The sequence below is a fragment of the Molossus molossus genome, unplaced genomic scaffold (genome assembly GCF_014108415.1).
Source record: "Molossus molossus isolate mMolMol1 unplaced genomic scaffold, mMolMol1.p scaffold_m16_p_7, whole genome shotgun sequence".
NCBI classification, from domain to species: domain Eukaryota; kingdom Metazoa; phylum Chordata; class Mammalia; order Chiroptera; family Molossidae; genus Molossus; species Molossus molossus.
The window spans coordinates 32,084,794-32,112,613 of NW_023425401.1; the positions used below are offsets into that span (position 1 = coordinate 32,084,794).

Sequence of the window (27,820 nt, forward strand, 5' to 3'; positions counted from 1 at the left end):
GACGTGACAAAATGAAAGCAGCAACTGTTGACAGGTCTTTTGATGAGGTTTTACTTTTTCACAGGAGCAGAGAAAGAGGGCAGTCGTTAGGATGTGGGATCAAAGAGCATTTTCCCCAGAAAACTGCAAGTGACAATAAAGCATATATAAAGCATTCCAGAAAAGAGGAAGAGTGGTTGCAGTAGGAGAGAGAAAGTGTAATGGACCAAATTCCTTAAGAAGGAAAGGGACCCAGAGTAGGGAGGGGCTGGTCACTAGTGAAGCAGGAAACACCTGATTCATGGTGACAAGAGAGATGGGTATGCAGAGGTACCTGCTACCTGGCTTTGCTCAGAAGCCCCCTTATTAGCGAGGCCTTTCTTGATTACCCCCTTTCATAAATGGTCCCTCAGTGCTCCTTATCTCCCCTCCCCATTTTATACTTCTCCATAGATGTGTGCATTTCCCGCAGCATTATGTATGCAGTGGTAATATATTCCACTGGTTTCTGGCACATAGCAGGTACTTCATAAATGTCAGCGACTGCCTGAATGAAGGAACACAGAGCAATGACCTTGATGGGCTGGAAGGTCAGGAATGGAGCTGAGAGAATGAGATGCTTGATATCCAGATGATTGAAGGTGACACACCGTGGTGGCCTTCTGTGCCCCCCTTCCTTCCATGCCTTTTCGGGCTGAGTCAGGGGGATCGAGTTACAGAAACCCTGTGACCCTGAAAAATTTAGACCTTTTGGGCACAAAGTGAGGTGCTCGTCGAAGCTTGGCTCTCCATTAGCTCCCACCTGCTTGCTGTCCCCTTCTTTCCCAGTCTAGGCAGCTGCTCATGGTTTCCTCTTTCGAAGTCTGAAGTCTCGGGGGCGCTCGTAGCTCCTGGGCGAAGGCAGGCGCTGACCAGAAGCTAGCGCCGCCCGCTGAGTGCCCAGGGGTGAGGGGTGAGGGGCGGCCTGCGGCTCCGAGGGCGGGACCCTGCGGGCCAATCCCTGGCGGTGCGAGCGGGACCTGGGTTGCAGGCAGACAGGTTCTCCCCGCTGTCCGCGCATCAGTCACCGTCCATTTGTCTGTCCCAGGCCATGCCGAAGCTGTTGGTGCTCATCCTGCTGGGGCTGGGACTGAGATTCTTCAGGGATCACAAGTCTAACCAGTAAGTCGGGTTGCGGTGAGGGCCGCCGCACCTGGGCTCCCCACCCACCCTGCCAGCCCAGGACACCCTGCCCCCGAAAGTGGGTCCAGACTGTTAACAGAAAGTCCACAGGCAAGTGCTGGATGCACGTCCCGCAGGGATTTCTAAATGATTGTCCAACTTATGTGTGCCACTTGAGAACATCCGCTTGCTCACGGTCTGAGAGATGGATGGGGCAAGGAGACAGCTGTCAGTGGTGTGAGTGGCCAAGTTGGTGGCTTACACGAATTCATTTTTCATGAAGATCCATGTGCCTGGCTACACATTCACTTCTCAACTTCTCTTCCAAAGAGATAATCAACCCGGGGTGGCTCTGATGTGTGAGTTAGGGAAAGGGCCCCCACGGTGGCTGCCTGGCCCATTGCGCTCCAGTGGGGATTGGGGAGTGGGGTAGGGGGGAAGAACCCTGGCGCTGGCATTTGATGTCCTGGGTTCTGCTCTGTTCCTTCTATTGTGGGATCTTGGGCAAATCACTGTACATCTCTCAACCTGCACTGCTTCAGTAAATCTGAACAGGTAACCCACACTCATACAGGGAGCAACTACCACTGTGCCTGGGACGTAGTAGCTACTCAATGAATGTTAGTCCCCTGCTTTGAAAGGATTTTATATGTTGTTAGATACTGGGAGTGGAGGGTGGTTTTAAGAATTTAGCAATAGTTTTGTGTTAACTTTTTATAGGGGTTCAAAGTCTAAAGATCACCTAATCCCTAAGACTTAGTTAATAGTACCTGTTGTTGACTTTGAAGTAAAACATTACTAAAAGTCAAATTGAACATTTTAAACTTTTCATGATTTGGGTTTGTTTTTTATCCTCATCCAAGGACACTTTTTTTTTTTTTTTTTTTTGCATTTATCCTGAGATAGAGCAGGAGGGAGAGAGAGAAACATCGACATGAGAGAGACACATTGAGTGGTTGCCACCCACGTGACCCCAACCGGAACCAGGGACAAACTGCAACAAAGGTACATGCCCTTAGCGGGAACAAACCCAGGACCCCCTGGTCCACAGGCTGACACTCTAACCACTGAGCCAAACTGACCAGGGCTGATTTGGGTATTAAATCATGTGAATATTGGTTTGTGGATTTTATTAATCATGATACTATTTGCTACCAAAGGGGTGTATGGGTGTATGTATGTATATGTCTGTGTGTGTGTGTGTGTGTGTGTGTGTATTCATTCCAGCATATGGCATGTGTGTGCATTGTGATATCATCCTGGGGTGAAATAAATGAGACAAAACCGTCTCACATCGCATCTAAGCTTTCTCCTTTGGACTCTCCATTTGCAGCTGCACCTGGGTGTGTTCTGCCCACACTCGCCAGCTGTCCCTCGTGGAGATGTCTTCCACAGAGTTACAGAGCTGCCAGGAAGCAGTGAGGGTCTATCTTTCTGGTTTGCCTTCCTTAATTCACTCTAAGAAAGGAGTCTGTAGCCATCTTGTTCACGTTTTTGTGTAAAAATAAAGCTTTACCACACCCACCCTAAAATGTTTCTCTCTCAATATGAAGTCTTAGCTTATTTTATTCAATGTGAATATATCCCCAAGTTTGTTCTTTGGAACATGAGCCTCAAGGCTTTTTCCACCCAAAAATGGGTTCCTTGAATAAATACATTTGGGAAATGCTGTCTGTTGTAGTCTTCTCCTGGAGACTGACAATACACTCTGGCACAATGAAGGCCTTGTAAAGTTCTTCAGTGTAAAAAAAAAAAAAGTTTTTGCTTTCGGTCATCATTTCACAGACTTATTTGCCCAGGTCCCCTCCACTCCCCTTTTTGGTACCATAATGAACATCCTGCATAATCTCTGGGAGAGTTTTAGAAGGGGTGTTCTATACCACAGACTTGCACCAAGACTCAGATTTCAACCTAAAGAAGTTGGCGCTTGGCCTTGGGCAGCAGGGGAAGCTTAAAGCTCATCCAGAGAAGCAAAGAAACTCAAGGGAAAATGGTTCCAGGGCCCCAGGCCCACTTCTGATTTTCCTGAGGACCAAAGTACACTATGTCCTGCCTGTGACCGGTTCACAGAAGTGATATAGATCTGGGGCTGGAGGGAACTGACTTGTAAAAGGACACAAGGGTATCTTGGCACTGTCCCTGACACTTCTGAGGTGATAGCCACACAAAGGAACTGAGAGAGCTCCCCACCCCTGCCTGTGGCCTTGCAGGTGTGCGCTGCACACATCCAGGGAATGGACTAGAGTATCAACAGCGCCCCCTGGGCGTGTAGTGTTTCAGGCCATGTCGGTGTGGCAACTTCCCCATTTCTAAAGAGTCGGGCAGCATGCCTGCTCTTTCGTGTGGTTTTGACTCTAAGAAAAGCCGATTTGGCTGGCTTTGACATTTTTCACAAGTCTTGACCCATTCAGCAATTTCACATCCTTGACTGTCTTCCTCCATGCCACCCATTGGACTGTCCTTGGTTAGACCTTCCCCCTTAACATCTTGACCAGTTCTTTGAGTTCCTTGGGGCACTGTGGGAATATTCACTGAGTTTTCCCTAGTCCAGAGTTTTTAAAAATGGTGGGTCATAAAATCCATGTAGCAGATCATGACCAGCATTTTTAAATAATGAAATAAAATTGAATGTAAAAGTTAAGGGTGTATCTAGTACATGTTTTAGGGTGAGAATCTTTTGTGAACCTTATTTCAGATGGGTGTGGTGTGTGAGTATGTATGCAGTGTGTGTTCATTGTGTAAAATGCTTTTCCTAATGTGGGTATCAGTCTGGACATTTTCAAGCCATGATTCCATCACTTTCCTTTTTTATTTCTTTATTGTGCAGTTTTGTGATTGTATGTCAGATTTCCTTTTTTGAAATGCCTTTTAGTTTCTCATGTCCCGGGGCAGATCCCTACCATCCTGTGAAGTCTGTTTTCTAAGTTCATGTCTATCATTCAGGGAACCACCACCCCTTGCAGGCCTTTCTCATCTCTGGATCTCTGGCAGCCAGGCCAGTGGCTCTGTACCCTGGTTGTTCATCGGGATGGACTTGGTGCTTTAACAAAGCAGGTTACTGGACCCCACTCCTAGCCTTTTCGGTCAGACCCTCTTAGAAGGTGAAATTGATAGCCAATGGCATGGTAGTAGGGACATGTTGCTTTTTTTTTTTTCTGAATTAAAGAAAGTTTAATTGCCTCCAAATTCCTATCATTTTGTACCAGGTTGGTAAGGATTTTATCCAAAGTGTCCATTGACCTCTAGCTCATCTCTTCCTTCTGTGAGACTAAATTATCAGTAAAGCAAGTAATGATAATCTATTGTATCATCAGTTATATAAAAAAATGTTTATTGTTTAAATCTCTTGGCTGTGCTAATGTTGTAGTCCACTTCTTTCAAATGCCTCATCAATAGCTTTGCTCTGCTCAGGCGGCCTGCTGGTACTTCCTTCTCACATCTGTTCTTTATTCCTTTGTCCTTCACGCCAATGTTCTCTTCGATGAGTATGTACTGAGTTTTAATGTTGCTTTTGGGTATGTTTGTGTGATATGCCTTTTTATATGCTGGCCCTGGGTATGATTTTTTGAAGTTATAAAACCTTTTAAGTACACCTGCATTTTTCAAGTAGCACACCTAAAGCTGATGCCCAGTCCCGGCTTTGGAGTCAGACTGAGCAGATGGGCTGAACGCCCATCTGTCAGCAGCCCTAAAACATCAATGGAATAAATTGGAACCATGTTGCTATTTAATCCAAATTTCCACATAGGACTCCTTACATAGCTGATGAAATAGTTCCTGTTCCTGCCAAAGGGCACAGAGCCCTGGAGGGGACATTATATATCCTCTTTGTGTATCTATTCACTTATACCTAATAAATACTAAATATTATTCCTAGAGAGCCCACGTGTCTTGCTCTGGCCTTGCCTGGTAGAATTGCTCAGGTTCCAAGGACCACAAACCCTGGGGTTGAAACCCAGGCAAAGTAAAGTTAAGAAAAACTTTACTGGCTACTTACCTTTGCAACTTATAATTTCTGAATAGTTTTATGTGTATTTTATTCCTTTTTTCTCCCCTCAGAACACGATTTACTGCTTTCCGAGAAGTAAACCCAGTAGAACTTCCTAACTGTAATTTAGTTAAAGGAATAGGTAAGTATGTGAGAGAAGGAATATTCCATTCGAACTTTCAGTATTATCTTGCTATATATGTGATTACTATACCTGTTAAGCTTTGTTCAAAAATAAGACTATGAACCAGAAGAGTATTATTAAGTCAGGTAATTTGAAATAAATTAGTCTTTTGACTTCACTAACATATTGCCAAGGTGTTGACAGGGTTTCAGTCATTTCTTTGTATTTGGTCAGTTTAGCAAAAACAATAGAATGGTGTTTGATTTTATAGTAATATAACCTGAGGAGATGGTGGAGGAGAGATAGAAGAGGGAAAGAAAGCAGAGAGTGAAGGATAAACTTTTACAAACCCTCACACACCTTTGCAGTTACTACAAGGCTCTCTATTTTAATATCAGGGAAGAAAGTTTTTCTCAGAAGCTCTCAGCAGATTTCCCTTTAGATCTCATTAGTTGGAGCTAGACAACTGGCTGGTGCCCTAGCTGCAAAGGAAGCTGGAAAAGTAATTATCAAGCCTCCATTGTAGGAGGCAGGCCCTGTCCACAAAGATAAAAGGGCAGGTGAATAGAACAGCAGCTGGTAGGCAACCGACAGGGACTTGAGTCCCCACCTGGTTTCAACCAACCAGCTTTGTTATTTGAAGACGACTTGTTCAAGATCGATGCTTATGTTGTTCTGTGTTCTTTTGTTTGTTTGTTAGTTCTTGTTTGTTGTTGTTTTTGAATTATTTATCTTAGTTGCCTAAGGTTAGAAAGGCTGGACCAGATGACTTATTCAGTTAGCATGGATTAGCTTGGTCAGATACCTTACAGTGTAATTTTTTTCTAGAAAACAAATAACAATGTTGATATTAAATATCTCTAGATATCTGAAAAACAAACATCTCCACAAAGAGTATCAATACAAAACCAAAAGATCTCACTTGTTTCTAGACTAACTGAAATTTTTTTTAAAATTACATGTATTTAAAGTATAACTAACGGTGATATTTTACAGATGTTTATAATTAACAGTAAATGCACACACTGCATATGAAACATACTCCCATTTTAACCAAAGCGTTTGAAATTTGCTCATATTTCCAGTGTGGTTTTCAAAGATTTGGAATTATTAAGAATCAATATATATTGGTAATTTACTGTGTCTTTAAAAAAAAAAAAAAAAAACAGCGTTATTTTCAAATTATCATACGTTTTGTACATTTTGTGAAGTTCCATGACCTTTATATGAGATTTCAGACTCAGGAAAAGTTCTAGTCCACCAATTTAAAACAAATATATTAAGTATAAGTTTTAATTATACTTAATTATATCAATGTCTTTTCATTTTTATATAATCACCTTAGCCAACTGGAAAAATAAATGAAAGGTGTAATTATTTTGACCTTATCAAAGAGATGATGCAGCCCTATTTTCAAGTTAGAAGTGATAAAAAAGAAAGAAAGAAAGAAAGAAAGAAAGAAAGAAAGAAAGAAAGAAAGAAAGATGACCATGAGTTTCTAGCAACAGTGTGAAGCAATCTGTGCCATCTGTTCTTTCTTTTTAAAAAGTGCATCTTTATTGTTGAAAGTATTATCTGTTCTCTTTTCTGGCAGAATCTGGCTCTGAAGACTTGGAGATACTTCCTAATGGACTGGCTTTGATTAGCTCCGTAAGTATTTCCTTTCACTGGACCATTTTCTAGAACCAATAGCTTAAGTCTTTCATTTAAATCTTCTATATACCTATGCTAACCTTTAAATAAAATGAGCAGTTGTATGGTTCAAAAACCAAACTGTGTATGTGTTTACACTGGTGTTTCAATAATGATCGTATGTGTCCCGTGCATATCTGTGTTCCCGTGTGCACACTGAGCTCTTACATCACCTTATCTCCCATTGTAACATTGTGCGAGCCCAGTGAGTTCAAGAATGGCTTCCCATTCAACTGTCTATCCCTTGAAGCACTTAAGTGGTGTACTCAAATGTTTGCTGAATTTAGGGTACTTTTCTACCCCCTCACATATCATTTACATTTTTACCTTTCATATACTTTTCAGAGTAAATCCCTTCAACTTAAAATTGCTGATAGGTTATTCCATGATTCCCAACTTTGAAGGGGGAGCCCACCATGCCCGTGGAAACTCTCATGCATACAGATCACTGCAGCAGTGATGTAGCCCAAACAGAAGCAGCTGGAGGCTAGTCTAGGATGGCAGAGTTAACAGGATACAGTGTAGAAGTCATCCGGCCACTGAAAACACTTTGCTGCCGGTGGTAATTTATTGAGTCCAGTTTCCTCTTATGAAGATTGGAGACTAGTCATCCTCTACAACAGTCTCTTGCAAACCTGTTTTTAAAGCAGCAGAATACATATTTTTAGCAAAATCTTATATAGGGCCCCGATGTCTAAAACAAGTAAGAGCTGTGCTGTTGTACCTAAAGGCTAAGGAGTTGTATCCTGGCTCACCAGATTTCCCCTGAACCTCTGTGCCTGAGATGCGTTCAAGAACCCTGCCAGGGGATAGTCTAAAAATCATATAAACAATGCTCTCTTCAGATTTCTTGCTTATATCATTAAATCCCATTACTAAATGCCCCTTTGGTCTACTCTTCTAATTAAAAAAAATCTTTCTCATAATTTGGTAGCTGTGATATGGGTCTCATATGGCTTCACTGCTTGGGATGGGTCTGTGCCTGTGTGTGGGGGTCCCCCGATGGAACACGGGGTTTCCAGAGCACCCTGTGGGCCTATTGCATGAGCCAGATATGTGGCCTTGGTGTGTGGAGCAGACAGAGTGACTCCCTCGAGCCATCTACCACCTCCATCAGCGTTTGTAATGTGCCTGGTTTTTTTCTCCTTCATTATTTATAAGGGATTGAAATATCCTGGAATTAAGAGCTTTGAACCTGATAAACCTGGGAAAATACTTTTGATGAACCTGAATGAGGAAGATCCAACAGTGTCAGAATTGAGCATCACTGGAAGTGACTTCAATTTGTCTTCGTTTAACCCTCATGGGATCAGCACATTCACAGATGAAGGTAACCATATATAATGTTTCTTAGACATAAAACCAAATTAAAAAACAAAACAAAAAAAGTTAACACATGAATATTTCTTTTCATCCCACTAAAGTACAATCATGAAGAATGTTCTTATTCTGCATTTTAAACTTACCCCATATGTTAATGAAATATATTATAACTACTTAAATGCTGGCGAATGTTAAAATATTTAAAATGTCTAAAGCACCTAATTTTAAAAAATACTACCAACACTCACATCCCGGTAATTACGTAGTAATAATATTCAGGCCTAATAATATGGGTTTTTCCATTTGAAAGGTCCAAGCATGTACAGGAATAGGTTTTCTAACATAAGGCACTTGCAGCCTATAGAAAGTCACCATGGTCAGCTCTGATTCAGCCCCGTCACCTCCAGTGACTCCCTGTCCACTGGCTCCTCTGGTTTGTCTTTAGACTGTGTCTCCACATTTTAATAGAGTGCCCCCCACCCCGGTTCTTTGTGTCTTCACTTTCATTGCTTCCTTTCTTTTTGTAGCCATTTCCTTGGTCTTTACTTTATTTATTATTTATTTATTTTTATTATTATTATTTTTATTACAGATATTTCTCCTTTTTTCCCCATTGACACCCTCCTCCCCATCCCCCCAACCCTGTCCCCAGCTTTGTTGCCCGTGTCCATTAGTTATGCATACATGCATATAAGTTCTGTGGTTTATCTCTTCCCTACCCCCACCACCCCTTCTTCTGAGGACTGTCAGTCAGTACCCTACTTCCACGTCTCTGGGTCTAACCTATTCCTCAGACTGTTATGTTCATTATATTCCACAAATAAGTGACATCCTGTGGTATTTGTCTTTTTCTGCTTGGCTTGTTTCACTTAGGATAATACTTTCCAGGTCCCTCCAGGTTGTCTCAAAGAATGAGATCTTTCTTTCTTACAGCTGCTTAGTACTCCATTGTGTATATGGACCACAGCTTTTTTATCCATTCATCTACCGATGGACACTTGGGCTGTTTCCAGATCATAGCTTTTGTAAATAGTGCTGCTATGAACATGGGGGTATATATATTCTTTCTGATTGGTGTTTCAGGCTTCTTAGGGTATATTCCTAGAAGTGGAATCACTAGGTCAAATGGCAATTCAATTTTTAGCTTTTTGAGGTAACACTACAGTGTTTTCCATAGTGGCTGAACCCCCACCAGCAGTGTACTAGAGTCGCCTTTTATCCACACCCTCTCCAACACTTGTTGTTTGATGATTTGTTGATGGCGGCCATTCTGACAGGTGTGAGATGATACCTCATTGTTATTTTAATTTGCATCTCTCTGATGATTAGTGATGTTGAGCATTTCTTCATATGTCTCTTGGCCATTTGTATGTCCTGTTTGGAGAGGTGTCTATTCCGCTCCTCTGCCCATTTTTTAATTGGATTCTTTGTCTTCCTCTTGTTGAGTTGTATGAGTACTCTATATATTTTGGAAATTAACCCCTTACCTGATGTATCATTGGCAATGATGCTGTTCCATACAGTGGGTTGCCTTTCCATTTTGATGGTTGTTTCTTTTGCTGTGCAGAAGCTTTTGAGTTTGATATAGTCCCATGTGTTCATTTTCTCCTTTGTTTGTGTTGCCTTAGGTGATGTATCAGTGAAAATTCTGCTGCGTATGATATCTGAAATTTTGTTGCCTACATTTTCTTCTAGGATTTTTATGGATTCACGCATGGGTCACATTTAAGCCTTTTATCCATTTGGAGTTTATTCTTGTGTATGGTGTAAGTTGATGGTCTAATTTCATTTTTTTGCATGTAGCTGTCCAATTTTCCCAACACCATTTATTAAAGAGGCTGTCTTTACTCCACTGTATGCTCTTGCCTCCTTGGTCAAATATTAATTGAGCATAATGTCTTGGGTCCATTTCTGGGTTCTCTGTTCTGTTTCACTGGTCTATATGCCTGTTTCTGTGCCAGTACCAGGCTGTTTTGATTTTAGTAGCTTTGTAGTGCAACCTGATATCCGGTATTGTGATCCCACCTACTTTGTCCTTCTTTTTTCAAGATTGCTGTGGCTATTCGGGGTCTTTTTTGGTTCCATAGGAACTTTTGAAGTATTTTTTCTAGTTCTGTGAAATATGTCATTGGTATTTTTATGGGGATTGCACTGAATCTATAGATTGCTTGGGGTAGTATGGACATTTTAATGATGTTAATACTTCCAATCCATGAACAAGATATGTGCTTCTACTTTTTTATATCTTCCTCTATTTGTTTTTTAAAAGACCTGTAGTTTTCTGCAAATAGGTCCTTTACTTCTTTGATTAAGTTTATTCCTAGGTATCTTAATTTTTTTGCCGCAATGGTAAATGGAATTGTTTTTTCAGTTTCTCTTTCTGTGAGTTCATCATTAGTGTATAAGCATGCCATCGATTTCTTGACATTAATTTTGTCAAATTCATTTATTAAGTCTAGATTTTTGATGGAGTCTTTATGGGTTTTCTATGTATAATATAATGTCATCTGCAAATAATGACAGTTTCACTTCCTCCTTTTTAATTTGGATCCTTTTTATTTTTATTTCATGTTTGATTGCTGTGGCTAAAACTTCCAGTACTATGTTAAATTAGAGTGGCAAAAGTGGGCATCCCTGTCTTGTTCCTGTTCTTAAGGGAAATGCTTTTAGTTTCTGCCCACTGGTAGGATGTTGGCTGTAGGTCTTTCATATATGGCCTTTATTATGTCGAGATATGATCCCTCTATTCCCTCATACCTGTTGAGCATATCACCTCACACCTGTCAGAATGGCCACCATCAACAAATCATCAAACAAGTGTTGGCAAGGGTGTGGAGAAAAGGGGACTCTAGTACACTGCTGGTGGGAATGCAGACTGGTGCAGCCACTATGGAAAACAATATGGTGTTACCTCAAAAAATTAAAAATTGAATTGCCATTTGACCCAGTGATCCCACTTCTAGGAGTATACCCTAAGAAGCCTGAAACACCAATCAGAAAGAATATATGTATCTCATGTTCATAACAGCACTATTTAGAATAGCTAAGATCTGGAAAAAGCCCAAGTGTCCATCAGTAGATGAATGGATAAAAAAGCTGTGGTCCATATACACAATGAAGTACTATGCATCTGTAAAAAAGAAGGATCTCTTATCCTTTGAGATGACATGGAGGGACCTGGAAAGTATTATCCTAAGTGAAACAAGCCAAGCAGAAAAAGACAAATACCACATGATCTCACTTATTTGTGGAATATAATGATCATAACAGTCTGAGGTATAGGGTATACACAGAGACGTGGAAGTAAGGTACAGACTGACAACCCTCAGAAGAGGGCGTGGTGGAGGGAGGGAAGAGATAAACTGCAGAACTCATATGCATGTATGCATAACCAATGGACATGGGCAACAAAGCTGGGGATGGGGTGGGGGGGATGGGGAGGAGGGTGTCAATGGGGTAAAAAAGGAGAAACATCTGTAACAAAAATAAAATAAAATAAATTTAAAAAAAAAAAGAAAAAGAAAAACTCCCTCAGTAGTTCAGGGTAAGGGGAATTCCAGAGGGTGGTGCAGATGCTGGTTGTTAATGAGCCTCAATTTGCATTTCAATGACCCACCTGGGTGGGGTTGAATCTCCGAGGGAGGGGCCGCTGCCTCATCCCAGAGCCCTGGGAAGGAGTAATATGGCCACTGTCCTGGGTGGCCACAACTCAGCAAAAGCTCTGAGTGTCCTCCAAATCCCGAGTGTCCCCACACAGTTCCAGTCCAGTCTGCCCTCCCTCTGCCGGAGCCCAGGGTGAGTGGCTGTGGCTATTTCAGCTCTGTCCCGGCTCTGTGCTATGGAGCCACTTGGGAGTTTAACCCCGAGGGTGCTGCTCACAGCTAAGACCACTGCTGTCCATGGGCTCCCAGCCCCCCTCTCGCACATATGCAATCTTTTGTTGTTGTTGTTTATTCTCACCCGAGGACATTTTCCATTTTTTGTTCAGATAGAGTGGGAGGGAGAGAGAGAGAGAGAGAAACATCAACATGAAAGGGACACATCAAGTGGCTGCCACCCGCATGACCAACCAGGGCCAGGGACAAACCACAACCGAAGCACGCGCTCCCAGCAGGAACCAAACCCGGGTCTCTCTGGACCACAGGCTGACGCTCCAGCCACTGAGCCAAACTGGCCAGGGCACATCTGCAATCTTATCAGAATCGATTCAGTGTCCCTGGTTATATGGTCCTTGCAAACTGCTTTTCTGTTGCTTTTTCCCAACGATTTGTCTTTATTTTAGTTGTAATTCCAGTTTGGTCCTGGGAGATGGTCTGTGTAGCTTCCATTCACTCTGCTGCCATTTTGAAATTGACCCTTGGTCTTTAATTCTTCCCCACAAAGTGCACATGAAAACACCTGGGAAGTTTTACAAAGCCTGATGCCCAGGCTCCAGCCCCAATATTCTGATTCAGCCAGTCAGAGGGGAGCCTGGGTAGGAGTACTTCTTAAAGGTTCCCCTGGAGATAAAAATGTTAGGCTAGGTTTGAGGACCACATCTATACCCATGGCTTCCACCACCTCATCAGACAATCCCTTCTGATGGGCCAAAATATTTTTAAGTACCAAAAAATACCCCAGCCGATGTGGCTCAGTGGATTTAGCGTCATCCTATGGACTGAGAGGTCCTGGTTCGATTCCTGGTCAGGGCACATGCCCGGGTTGTGGGCTTGATCCCTGGTGGGGGCTGTGCAAGAGGCAGCTGATTAATCTTTCTCTTTCATATCAATGTTTGTATCTCTCTCCCTCTCTCTCAAAAAAAAAAAAATCAATAAAAATATATTTTAAAGAAAGGAATATAGTGTTGGGTGTGTGTGTACTCTTTCAAATAAAAATGGGAAATACTACACAAGTATTACACAAACCCTTCTATAAGTTGCTTTTGCATGAAACACTACTCAGTGCATTTAGGACTACTTTACAATGGCTGTTCATGGATATTTGTCTGTATCTACCTTCGTGCTCACTGCAAACAATGCTAAAATAAATGTTCTTGCGCATATATCTTCTGTAAATATTCCTTAAGATAAATTCCTAGAAGTGGACTTTGCTGTGCAAGACATGAATCCGCTTTTTAATTCTCACTCATGTTTGCTTTCTAACTCCCTCGTTTCTCAGTCATCACCAGGGGCTTCTGATACTTCCTGACAAATGCCTCTCACATCCTTTCCTCCTGGCCCAGTTCCTCCTGTCCACATGCATGAATTGCTGGAGCCTCAGACCATGTTACTCCTGGGCTCAAATCCCCCAGGGATAAAGCCTGGATCCTTACCCTAAGCCCTAACAAGACTAACCCTGGCTTCCTACTTCTATGGCGTCAGCCCTCCCACTCGTTCTGTCACTCAGTCCACTCCAACCACAACCTCACTATTAAGCAAATGTGCCAAGGAAGCTCCTGCCTCAGGCCCCTTGCACGCTCTCTTCCCTCAGCCTGGAATGCTTTTTCACCACATGTTCACATGATTTTGTCTCTTATTTCACTTAGGTTTCTGCTTTAATATCACCTCAACAGAGAAAAGAACTTCCTTGACTCCTATGAAGAAAACTTTATTACTCTCCATCGCTTTATTCCATTTTATTTTTTCTTTGTATCACCTAAAACCAAGTAAAGTAAATACTTTGTTGAATGAAGACCCTCCTAGCTAGCTTCTCCGCTCAAATCTGTTTAGTTCAACCTACTAAACTTCATATTGTTTTCCTTTAAACACCAAATTGGTCATGTTGAAGGTTGCCATAGGCTTACTGATTCTTAAGGCAAAGACTGGAATCTAACTTTTCACATCGTGACCATTTGGACTGGTCTTTTTCACGTTCCAAAGCAGCACTGATTCACGGAAGTGCCTTCCCTTTGATACTCTTTCTCAGGTGTTCTTTTTATGGAATTTATCATCTTAAATGGTGTAAACTATACCTGAACACACTTTCTCATATTAATATTCCCCGCCTTTTTTATCTCCACTCTATCTTGCTGAGACCATCTGCAATAGAAAGCTTAACAAGCTCTTTGAAGTTTTAGTGTCAAGCGCTGCTCATTCTTAATTTAAAGATATTTTTCCCCCTGTGGAGCTTGGGGTTTTCAGAGACTGCCACTAGTTCCTCCTTTAGCCATTTCTCTGTGAAACAATCGCAAATGCTTCTCGCTACAAAGAGATGAAAATAGTCCATCTGCCTGACACCGTAAGTACCAGTTGGAGGTGGGTTGAAATTGCTTTTTGGAGACAGTTCTGACAGCTGAGAGCTCAGTTAATGTTTCAATTTTTGTTTTTAATCTCTTCTCAGATAATACCGTGTACTTGCTGGTGGTGAGCCATCCAGAATTTGAGTGTACCGTTGAGTTGTTTAAATTTCAAGAGAAAGAAAAATCACTTTTGCATCTGAAAACCATCAGACACGAACTTATGCCTAAGTACTGAAATCCATCCTATTTCTATTTCCCTTAACTGGTGGACAGCTAATTCACTTTCAGTGTTTCCTTTCGGCTATGGGGAAGGAAGATAGTGGCCATTCACCTCTGCTTTCTCATGATCACACACTCCTCCAAATGTTCTTCTACAGACACTTTTGAGGACCCAAGCCCCTTTCCCTATGGCCCTCATTTCCCGGCCGGCTGGACACTGGCTATGCCCCGCTAGCCTCAGAACGTCCATGCGAGCTTTCGCCAAGGAAAATCTGCTCTTTTTCTAGAAACAGACTTAGTATTTCAAACCCAAACCAGTTTCATAGGCAAATTTCACACCTTGAGTTTATTTGTTATTTTTATGTCTGTTGTGTTTTCTTGAATAGAATCTGTGATGCTTTTAGGAATTAGAAGCACATACCTAAGAGGTGATCTGAAATCTGTGCCTCCAGGGCCTTCCGGCCTCTACTGCTGTTAGGTTCCCCGTGCTTGTGGAACCACAGACCTGGGGTAATGCTCAGCTCCATCCTGGGCTCTGTGACCACAAGGAAAAAGAAAACACTCAGGGGTCCCTGATCCCATCAACCCCACACAAAGCCAGCTTCCTTGCTTACATGAGGATTTGGTTTATAAGACAAGTGATGGATTTAGGATGATACTCTGACACTAGTTTTCCAAGCAATTTTTATTCTCTAATCATTATAGTTTTCTAGAATTCCAACCTCTATTTGAATAATTTACATACAGCATTCAACCACCGCAGTATTTGTAAATCTACATTTCCTTTAAACCACGTGTCATTTACATGCTTTCTTACCTGATGGTGTCAGCAAGGAAGAAACAGACTGGAGAGAAACTGAGTTACTGGGTGAAGGTCAATCAACCACATAGTGGCCGATCAGGAACTATGGCCCAGATCTTCTGCATCCCAAGAACGAGGGGAAGTTCAAAGAGCTTTTGATGGCAGAGTTTATTCATACATTCATTTCACAAATCTATTTTAGAAAGAGAATGAGAACACTGAGAATGTACCAATTACCAAGATCTAAATTAGGGAAAAGTATATAGAATGGAGAAGCTGGGCTAATAATGATAATCATAGTAGTAGTAACTTAATGAGCTTTAACTGTGTGAAGTGCTGCAATAATCAATTTAAACAGATTATTTTATTAACTTTTTACAAATGCCTTCTTGTTTAGGTTCTATTGTTATACCATTTTGGAGTTTAAACATTTGCAGCCTGGAGTATTTAACTTGCTCGAGATGTCACCATCATCAATAAATGGTACAGCTAGGATTTTAATCCTAGTAGCTTGAGTCTGGAGCTGGTGATCCAAGCCACTATGAAATAGCGAAAACTTATTTGTTTCACCATCTAATCTTGGAAATCTAAGATTTGTCTAATTTCCCAGGATTAGAGTATATTTTATTCTGGACCAATTGCAACAATATTGGTCTTTGGTAACGTTGAACCAAACTGAAAGTAACTGTGGTGCCACAGTTCACCGAGATTCTGCTCTCAACCTAAGCGCCACCATGTATGGTTTCTGCTTTGCATTTGGTAGTCATTTATAGCATTGATTTTTGAATGACTAATATATCATAATTTAAGCATGTTATTATTAACGCTATGGTCATTTACTGTATACTAGGCATGATGCCAAGGGCTTTGCATTTATTTATTTATTTAGTTAGTTAGTTAGTTTTAAATCCTCATCCAAAACCATGCTTAGAGAAAGAAAGGAAAAGAGAGAGGGAGAGAGAGAGAAACATTGATTGGTTGCCTTTTGTACATGCCCCGAAATCCAGCCATGTGACCTGACCGGGAATTGAACCAGCAACTTTACAGTGCACAGGATGATGCTCATCCAACTGAGCCACTCTGACCAGACTGCATTCATTATTTCATTTGATTCTTACCACAGCCTGTCGAGGTATAGAGTGGAAACAGAGGCCCAGAGTTTAATGACATGCTGTCACCCACCCTCCAACCCCCCAGATAAGACAGCAAGCAAAGTCAGCATTCAAATGGAGTCGATCAGATTTGAAAACGATTACTCTAAACCATTCTGCTCTGCTCCTTTGTATGGAAAACAGCAAAGGACTGCAAAGCATACTAATTTTGGAAATTTGCTTTTAAAAAAGGAGAGAGAAAATAGAAAAGGCCAGCTGGCAGGTTTATGCCCGGAGCCTGTACAGACTCATCTTAAATCCCTAGACCGTTTTACTCATGTAGGAACAGTGGCTGCCAGCTCATTCTCATTCCCACTGCAACTCCACAGATGAAGATTCTGACCCTTCGTCTTATACTCAGGAGCTGCGTGACTTTGGGAAAACCATTTAACCTCTCTTTACAGATGAGAAAACTGAGGCTTTGTCCACTTATTTAACGTTCCCAGGAGCCGAGTGACGTCAGCGCTGGTGTGCTGGCCGCTAGGTGCCCCGCGATGGAGCAGAGACCATTCTTTCCCAGATAATGGCTCCTGGAGACTTCTGTCACCTCAATCAGCAAAGAATGGCTCACTTATGTGTTCGCTGTTGTACCTATTAAAGCAGAAAAATAGACTCATGTATCTCAGGTTTTCAGTAACATAGAGAGAATCAAAATCAGAGAAGCGGGGGGGGGGAGCCATTGCATCTCGTTTCTGAGAAGTTGTGTTCATGGGCATTTTACTCAGTTTATGAGTCATGAAACTTTAGAACTGGAAGTGACTCTTTAAAGCAGAAAGAGATCAGTCCATCTCACCTTCCTTTTAAGATAAGAAAACTGGGCCCTGGCAGGTAAAATGATTGATTTTCCCTAAATCACACAGTAATGGGAGCTGAGCGTTAACTAAAACGCAAGGCACAATATTGCCAGTGTTTTTTACTATTGCCTGATGATGTCCTGGACTGTTCACTATGGGAGTAAATGCTATTTGGGCATAAATAAATTTTGCCCTGATAATGATTCCTGGCCTGATTTAATGTTTACTAACTTTAGTTTCTACACACACACACACACACACACATGCTATAGTACTATTTTATGATACAGCAAATAGGACTTTTATATCACATTGTAATCACCTCTTAGGGTTTCTTAGCATAACTGTAGTCTTTGAGGATTAGGTGGGACTGATTTCACAGCAATTTTCTGCCATAACAGGTAGAGTGAAGGCTCCATCCCACACCTTGATTTTAGGAATAAATATTAATGAGTGCCTGTGCATGATCCTGTAGGCACAGTACCTCCATCTGTATTTTTCATGTGTATGTGTTTGAATTGCAGTTTGAATGATATTGTTGCCGTGGGACCTGAGCACTTTTATGCCACAAACGATCACTATTTTGCTGAACGCTACTTGAAATCCTGGGAGTTATATTTGGGTTTAGCATTGTCGTATGTTGTTTACTATAGTCCAAATGAAGTTAAAGTGGTGGCAGGCGGATTTGATTTTGCTAATGGAATCAACATTTCACCTGACGGCAAGTACGGACACTTTTATTTTATTTTATTTATTTATTTATTCTAGGTTTATTTTTATTTTTTTATTATAATTATTTAAAAATTTTATTTATTTTTGTTACAAATGTTTCTCCTTTATCCCTCATTGACACCCTCCTCCCCACTCCTGCTCCCCTTACAGCATTGTTGTCTGTGTCCATTGGTTATGCTTATATGCATGTAAGTTCTTTGGTTTATTTCCCCTCCCCCTCCCAAATATGGAAACTTTAAAAAATGCCATGCATTTCCCCATACTCTCGTTAGATAGCTTTTGAACATATTTCTTTTCTAAATAATGTGACACATTTTAACATGTTATCCTAGCAAGAAGACATTAAGAAAAATGTAAAATATCTTAACTGTTCAGGAAGTAAGATTCACAGTGCTTAGACTGCAATTATTCACAGTGCTTAGACTGACCATCAGTCTTTTTATTTTATTTTATTTCTTTATTGATTTTAGAGAGGAAGGGAGATGGAGAGAGAGATAGAAACATCGATGTGGGAGAACATCGACTGGCCACTTCCTGCATGCCCCCACTGGGGATTGAGCTCACAACCTGAGCATGTGCCTTGACCGGGAATCGAAGCAGGATGTCTTAGTCCATGGGACGATGCTCAATCCACTGAGCCACGCCCGCCAGGCCTGACCATAGGTCTTTATGATGAGTGTGGTGTTGCACTGTGCACAAAATACTAAACCCACAGGGTCTGGATCAGGTTCAGGGTAGGAGGGGAGGAAGACTTCTCAGATCCAGGACATCTTGTCTTCTCTCATACTTTCTTTCTCTGACCTAAAACAACTGGCTAATTGTCAAGGGCCTTCCTGCAGCCTGTTCAAGAGAACCCACTATTCTGACTGGCAGAACCTGGGTTTCCCCACTGTGTCGACAAACTAAGAGAAGCATTGCAATGCTTTATCTCCCAGGTATCAAAGCTGGTGTTTAGGGCTAAATTCCTTTCCTACTGATCAGGGGCAACTAGGTTTCTACCCTTACAAATAACTTTACAGGCTTAATACCCCGGTGTGTACTGTAAACTCATGAGTTCTTTCAGAGTTTGGTGTGCTTTGAGAGGGGTTCCCTTTTCCAGTCTCTAAGCAAAGTTCTTCTTAAGGAAGAGTTATTACAACTTCATCATCAGCTTTTGAATCACATCACTTCAAGTGCTTTGATGGAGCTCTTTCTTCTTTGAAGGTATGTCTATGTCTCTGAACTTCTGGCTCATAAGATTCACGTGTATGAAAAGCATGCTACTGGGACGTTAACGTCATTGAAGGTAAGCTGTATTAACACTGTAAGTTTGCAGAGTGATAATTAGATTCTAATTAATTTGTGAAATTAAAAGTGAGGGGAAAAGGACTGTCTAATTGGAATGGGTGAGAGGCAACTTTTTACTCCTTTATTAAGAGACATCAGCATCTTACGTATTTGTTGTTCACTTTTACTCGGCTGTGGAGTGGGAAGCAGCCACCACACAGCTCACCTGTGAAACGCTGACTCTTTCTACTCTAGTGAATTTGAATCTTGGCACTGAGTTCCTAGACCTATCTCCCTCCCTCCTTTCCTTCCTCCTTCCTTTCCATCTGTCCTTCCTTCCTTCCTCCCTCTTTCCCTCCTTCCTTCCTCTCTTCCCCTCCCTCCCTCTCTTGCTCCCTCCCTCCCTTCCTTTCTTCTCTCTCTTTCTCCCTCCTCTTCCTCTCCTTTCTTACCCCACCCCCCCACCCCGCGCTGATGGAATAGTCAAGAAACAGAGCTCTCCATTGGTTTATAACGCCCAAGTACTAGTCATGGCCGCCGCGTGCCCAGCGGCCCAGGACCTTGCTGCCTTTACCTCCAACCTGGTCGGCCCAGCTGCTCCTGCCCGCATACTCCCGGAGCTGGCCTGGCAGGCCCTGCCTCGGGACCCGCCGTTCCCTCGGCTCACGCCGTCTTCCTCCGGGTCTCCGAGGTTCTCTCCCTCATCTCCTTCCAGATTTTACTAAACTGTCCCTCAGTGACGCGTCCCCGGCTCCCTAAGCTGCGCTTGCCACTCTGCTCCCCTCGCACACACGCACACACACGCACACGCGCATGCACGCACACACACGCACATGCGCACACACGCACATGCACGCACGCACATGCACGCACGCACACACACGCATATGCGCACACATGCACGCACATGAGCGCGCACGCGCGCGCGCACACACACACACACACACATACACACGCACATGCGCACGCACACGCACGCACGCACATTTCCTATCTCCTTTACTTTATTTCCCCTCCAGGACTCATTGCTAACATACTACATTTTACTTATCCCCTCTGTCAGCTGCCTCTCCCTCTAGGGTGTTAGCTCCACAATGACAGGTTTTATTTTTTCCAGTTGTTCCCAGAAGAGTTCCCACCTAGTAGTAGGCATTCAACAAATACCCGTTAAATTAGTATGATGGGGCTGGTGTGTATCAAGGGTTCATCCTCTACCCAATTCTGATCCATTTTGAAGATTTGGGTCCAAAGAGGTAAAAACATGGAATGAGGAAAGAGAGAGGAAGAGCAAAGTGGAACATCGTGACCGGATCCCCTGCCCCTGAGAAACAGGATCTGCCCCTAACCGCCCACAGCATGAAGCGCTGCTATCGCCACGGTGACAGTTCCATCAGCATATCCCAGGAACTGTCATGAGAGGTTTCACTCCCAGAAAATTACCTTGAAGCAACAGCAAATGTAACATTGTGTTTGACGTTAAAAGTCATTCGCCGGGCTACTTTTGTATTACCTGAAATAAAATGAAATTTCACACACGCATACTGGCCAAGGGAATAAGAACAAACGGGTTATAGCAATCCGTACTTCTGTAAATTGAAAGTTAAAGAATTTGCTAAGAATAGAACCCACTTCAATATACATTCAACGCACAATGATAAAGGTGCGGCACCCGCCAAGGCAAGATTGAGGACTGGGCTCTAGTTTAGCTTTCACATCTGGCAACAGAGCGTGCCCGTCTCCTGACATGACAGCCCAGACTACCCTCATGCCTGAAATTCTTCCTTTTGAAGGATCATACTAATTAAGCCAGTTAATGAGTACCTGGAGTGCCAAGAAATTTGATAAAGTAGCTGAGACAGATCTTAGAATTTTCAATGACATGTGGGTGGGTTTATGTTCTGTCAAAGTGTGGTATATACATACAATGAAATATTATTCAGTCTTAAGAAGTAATGAAGTACTAATATATGTGACAATATGGATGGGCCTTGAAGATATTACGCTAAGTAAAATGAGTTAGACACAAAAATAAAAACACCACAGGATCCCACTTGTATGAGGTACCTAGATTAGGCAAATTCACAGATAGAAAGAGGAATAGAGGTTGCCAGGGGCCGGGGGCGGGAGGAATGGGAAGCTATTGGGCAGTTTCTGTTTGGGATGGAAGGCTCCGGAAATGGATAGCGGTGATGTTTATAAAACATTGTGAATGTACCTAATGCTACTGAGTTGTATACTTAAAAATGGTTAAAATGACAAATTTCATGGTATGCATATCTACCACAATAAAAGTAAATATTCAAGACAGCCAGTGAATTAATCCCACTCCAATGAGTTGCAATTCTCTAAAAATTGGGATATTTGGTATACTATTTTTCCCCATAAGAATAAGTTATTAAGTTTCCGTGACCAAGGAAAGTAAACATTTCCAGTTGGCTTTGGAGAGGTGTGAAGTGTATGTGTGCACTGTGCTGAGTTAGTATTGCTAGAGATTACAGGTTTGCAAGGCAGGAGCCCAGCACAGGCTCCCTGCTGGACCAACCATCAGCATTTTCTTTGCAAGAACCAGGTCTGCGCTCCCTCTGTTCTCTCTGGTGCTGAACTCCTTGCAGAGCACGTGGTAGGACCTCAGGAGCTGTGTGTTGAATAAATGGGACCCCTGGCCTCTATGCCGTCCTCCCACTCTCATCCCAATTCCCAATTTTACAGGCTTTTATCTGCCATGGAATTCACCAATTAGCTATTACCCCTTCCAAAGGTAATAGCTGTGCCCTGAGACAAACATTTCCCTCACTTAAGTTAACTTATCAGAGGAGAATGTCTGACACTGTGATAGATGGGGGCTTGGTCAGTGGAGAAGGCCTGAGGCTGACTTTGCCCAGAGCATGCTTGCTTGGCCTCCTCCTCTGGCCAGCCTTGCCTGTTTCCAGGGTATGAATGAGCGATGTCTTTGCATGAAGCTGTAATGGAGACACTGCCACAGTGCTTGAGCCCTCTAGTCCCTTAAAGGATAGGTGGGGATGGCTCTCATTTTGAGCAGGGAGCACAGGGTGCATGGGCTCCCTGCAGATGCCTGCCCACACTCTGGCCTTTGCAAGGCATCACCACCAGTTATCACAGCATCTCTGGGCGCTGAGGTAGGCTGGCCTCTGTTGAAGTACACGGTAGATATTGCTTCTCCAACTGAGAGTGAGAGGTAAACAAATAGATGTGATTTCTTCCCCGTAGAAGGCAGCCAAGATGACGAATGGCGGAATTAAGAATCATTGGTATTATTTATGATCCTGGTCCAAAGTCCCGACAGCAATCTGTGCAGTCATCACATGCTTGCAACTTATATTTAGAAAATAAACAGCAGGAGAACAGGGAGTTGAATAACATCAGGAACTAAAGAAGAAACTTCTTCTCAACTCCAAGGCAAAAATTAGACTCCAGGTGATCATTTGTCCTCTAGCTTCACAGCCTATGATTAGCCACTGAAGAAGAGCCTACATTTCATTGATGTTCTCATCAGAAAGAAATCTACATTTTCTGGTTGTTTTCTGAACGCTTATAAAAATATCACTTGTGCATGCTGTTTTAGAAATGAAGTGTCTTATGCTGCACTTAAAACATTTTTTCTTTCGGTTTTAGGGTCACACACAGATATTAGTCCAAATGATTTATCTAACTTTAAATAGTCTCTTTGGCTTTTTGTATTTCCTGTTCCCTCATCTGTGCCAGAAACTGATCACATATGAGCATACATGGAATTCCCTGAGTGCTACTGAAATGGGCAGAATTGTTGGGTCCCTGGAACCAGGAGCGTAGTAACCAAGGAAAAGATAGCTGTTTTCTATGTTCTTATTTTTTCACTTCTGTCTTTTGTTCTCTCCTTGTTTTTAATCTGGAAGTGCTTGACCCTTAACACACTTGTGGATAACATATCCGTGGATCCCGTGACAGGGGACCTGTGGATTGGATGCCATCCCAATGGCATGAGAATCTTCTTCTACGATGAGAAGAATCCACCTGGATCAGAGGTTAGTTTATAAAATCGATCAGATCAGCAACTGCATTTCCAGATGTTTTCCAGTTGAAAACATGATTCTCAATTATATAGGCAAATAAAGGGGTGGGAGGCATGGATAGATGTTCCAAATGATGAGCTAGAAACAGGAACTTGATTTGGGGACGCATTTTAGAAACTAGGCAGGAGACAGATGGTACATATAAACTGGGTAGTTTGAAGGGATTGAATAAGACGGCATGTACACAGTTGTGGGCAGGGTGCGGGGAAATGACAGGGGTAAGGCAGTACCCCAGGGCTAGCAAGGGGGCAGGACAGCCAGACAAGGAGAGAGCTGGATGTGCAGAAGGTCTTCTGAGCGGAACCTGGCCTCTGGGCGAGGGATGTAGCCAACCAGCACAGGGAGGAAGCCTGGGGAACAAGTATCCCGCCTCCTCCTCAGACCTCCCATCCCCTGCTGCTCTGCCCATTGGTCGATCCTAACCGGGAGCTGGAGGGCAAGGGAGCCCTCCACGTCAGTTTTTGTACATCCGAGCAGAGTGAAGAGTGGACCTGGAGGCTGGGTTAGAATAGCCAGCACTGAACTGGGGTCCATATCTTTATTTTAACAGTGAGTTTCTCCAACTTGGGAATTCACAATGGTTTAAAAAATAGAATGTTCCACATTGCTACGGCCTCATCATGTGTTACCTGCCTTCCTATTCAAGCCCCCTTCCTGTGCGTCAGCATGTGCCCACGTTAACGCGGTGGGCCAGTCCGAAAGCACAACTGGGCAACCGCTCACTCCCTCTGAGATGGGAAGACAAATCTCTTGCTGGAACTATTTTGGATAAAGAGACTTTTTCTTCCATTTTAACTATTACCACCCAAAGACCCTATTCGTGTCCATGGTCTTTACTCAGTGGACTATTTTGTCAGTGCAAGTAAGGACTTGAAATTCACTTTGCAACAGGCATTTAACTGTTCATTATGACTTACCTGGGGTTTGCTATTGAGTTTTCAGTATGTACTAATTATACTTGTTATTTACATCAAACACACAGTAATCATGTTTGATATAGTCTACCGCTAGGTATTCTTCTGAAAGCTTAGTTTTAAGAGTCAGTTTCATACCATCCCCCAACAAAAGTATTTTTTTGATAGCCTGTGTGTCTTGGATTGAAAAACACACACACAACCCAATGTGTATTTTTTCAATCACATTATGGCCCTTCATACCTTTTATGTGTAGGTTTACAGGACAACTGTGGGTATGTTGAACGACAACCCTCTGTGCCTTTTGCTTGTTCTTAGCTAGTAGGATACTGTACAGGTATGTTTAACAGACCTGAAGAAATGTGTGCTGTGGTGTGGTTGCCCGAACTAAGCAGAATGTTAGATTCTAATTTGTTCTTGCTTCTTAGCCCACTTGGTGAATGTGGGTCATTCATTAAAGCATGGACCAGGTTTGCTGTTGTAGAGAAAACACTTCCTTTCTCGTGATGGCTCTGTTAAAGCAGAGCAAACCGTAGTTACAGTCCATTATCAAATGTACTGCCCTATAGACGAGTAATTTTGTTTTATTAAAAGAGGCTTAATTTCTTAAGCCAAGGTGCACCATCAACCATTTCGCAGTAACTGCCACACTGAACACTACAGCAATTTTCTAAAACATCTGTCTTTGGTGCCAGTTGCTTGAAAGAGGTCCTTTTAAATGCTCCATGGACCGTTTACTATCCAGGCTCGGGCCTTCCTGGTCGGCCATATCTGGTGTTTTTACACGTAGGTATCCTCTCTTCGAGTCATTGTATTTTATCCTAAAAGCTTAAGAATAGAAAGTTCGAGTTGAAATGGAACTTAACGTAGTCCTACGCATCTCACTGTACAGATGAGAAATCAATGGTGACAGAAGATCCAGAGCATGGCCCAGGCTCCAGACTTGCAGTGTGTTCCTCAGACGAGGGGGAATCGTGTGAAATGGCCATTTATCAGTCAAAATGGTCAAATGTTGGCTATTCCATATAGTCAGCCTAACATACTACTACATAGTTGCTAATGATACAATCATATTTCTGCCCAACTAAAGAAAGGAAACCGAACTTACAAAATCTTGCTGAGGGGTGGGACCTTAAGTTCAGAGGAATGGATAAGTGTGATGCAGAGATATGTTTTTTGGGGGGGGGCATAGTTTTATTTTTTGATTGCCAGCATTTAAAAAGAATTAAGTGTAAACATCCAAATTCCTAGTTTATCTGAAAATACACAAAAACCTTCCTGAATGCCAGCATGGCAATTATTTGACTATTACTAATAGCCCCCCCACCCCGACCAATTTACCACAGTCACTACTACTCCCTAATGTCTCACACCCAATCTGTGCTACTTATTTATATTTCTTACCTCGCCCCTGTAGGCCTGTGTTGCTACCTCTGTGTAAGATCATCTGATCAGAACCTGTCATTTTGCCCATGAGGAAACAGGTGTCTTATAAGTAATTTTGGAACAAAATATGATTTACCTAAAGGTTTCTTCTTCTGGAGAAATGACTCCGTGTTTAAAGTTATGTTCTAAGTGACTTAAAAAAATTAACCGACTGTTATTTCTTTGCTAGGTGATTCAAATCCAGGACATTTTAACAGAAGAACCCAAAGTCACAGTGGTTTTTGCAGAAAATGGTACAGTGCTGCAAGGAAGTTCAGTTGCCTCTGTGTACAAGGGGAAATTGCTGATTGGCACTGTATTCCAAAAAGCTCTTTACTGCAAGCTCTAACAGGCCAGTTTGCACCCATGCCATGCAGACTATGAGCTCAAAGGGACCAGTGATCTCATCGAACAATGACCCTAAATTGGGACATCATTAGGGATGAAAGTGCTGTTTAACTGAGAATAGATACGACGTATAAAGCTTTTTGAGAGTACAATATCAAATCAATCTTGGTACACAGTACTCGAAAACCTCATTTACCAGGAGAAATCCTTTACAATAAAATGGCTAAAATCATCACGTTTGTTGTCAGTTATTAAATCATGTAACTGTATGTGACCCAAAAGGCACTTTCCTCTAAGACGTGTTCCCTGAGTGCACATGAGCTTATTGCTGCCTTGCTGGGCCTTGATCAGAAGACGGGAGAGCAGGATGGCCTCTCGGGTCATCAGAAGTCCAGTTCCCACCAGGCCCTCCAGTGCACATGCCGGAAGTCTGGATGCACACTGAAAACTACCCAACTCCAGGCTCTTCTCCTTAAGCAAAGCCATTAGACATACTGCAGAGTCAGACTTACGTTTTCCCCTGTACGTATGACTTTCTCAGTAAACATAAACTCGGATACCCCAACTCTCTTTTTACTCCTGTTTATTTAATTCTCCTCTAGCAAATGGCATGCAAGAACAGCTTAAAATTCTTGGGAATGTTGCCACACTAGAAAATTATATGAGTGTCATCTGGCTGGTGTGGCTCAGTGGTTGAGCGTCGACCCATGCACCAAGAGGTCACCAGTTTGATTCCTGGTCAGGACACGTGCCCAGGTTGTGGGCCAGATCCCCAGTGGGGAGGCATGCAGGAGGCGGCCAATCGATGTTCTCTTCCATCAGTTTCTATCTCTCCTTCTCACTTCCTCTCTTTCTGAAATCAATGAAGGAAAAAAAAATTTTTTTAAGAAAAAAGAAAATGATATGGGTGTCTGTTATCTCAACACACATCATACATTTTATTTCTTGGACCTGGTAAAAGGCAGAAGTCTGTTCACATCAGTGACTGGATACAGAATGAAGCCCGTAACCGACTTGGGTAAAGATACTTGCCCCCCGGGGCTACACTGTCGCTGAGGTAGGCTTGTTCTTCTTCTAGTCTAACCTGCTGTGGAGGCTGAGAAGAAGACAACAGAAAAGTAAACAAACAAGAGAGGAATGATCAACAACCTGTGGCTATCTTCTGAGGGACAAGACTCAGAAAAGATGACTGTTATTTTTTCATAAAAGCCATACAAAAGGTTACCTCTCCTCGTGGATCTGTCTGTTCTGAAGGCGCAGCTCTCGGGCTGAATCCCTTCTCTGGGACGTGAAGGCAGTCGTGTCGGAAACCACGTTTCTCTGAGGCATTTGCCATAATGATGGCCTGGCCTTTGGAGAGAAGTGTTTTGCTGATACATTGAGAACTGCTAATAGTTTAAGACCACTGATTTAAAGTAATAAACAGGGCTATTTTGTTCGGATTGAAAAACTTTCCTCCTATCAGGATGAGAGTTACTTTGAGCCCCAGCGTCAGTGGGTATGAAGTCATGGGCCCCGTAAGTGCCATTCTTCAGAGACGCCCTTCACCGCCCTCGGAGCTGGGGTCACTGAAATTTGGTTTGGAAGCGATCGATATGATCAAAATGTGGTGCTT

At 42.5% G+C, this 27,820-nt stretch overlaps 1 protein-coding gene across 1 annotated transcript; it reads left to right on the top strand.

Annotated features, from left to right (window-relative positions):
- The first annotated feature begins 1,069 nt into the window (after window positions 1-1,069).
- Window positions 1,070-26,206, top strand: PON1 (paraoxonase 1). Its single transcript, XM_036246661.1, has 9 exons — window positions 1,070-1,140; window positions 5,200-5,270; window positions 6,847-6,902; window positions 8,106-8,274; window positions 14,586-14,712; window positions 17,975-18,175; window positions 19,386-19,467; window positions 23,342-23,470; window positions 26,048-26,206. The coding sequence occupies exons 1-9, from the start codon at window positions 1,070-1,072 to the stop codon at window positions 26,204-26,206; spliced, it is 1,065 nt and encodes a 354-aa protein (XP_036102554.1).
- The last annotated feature ends 1,614 nt before the right edge of the window (window positions 26,207-27,820 follow it).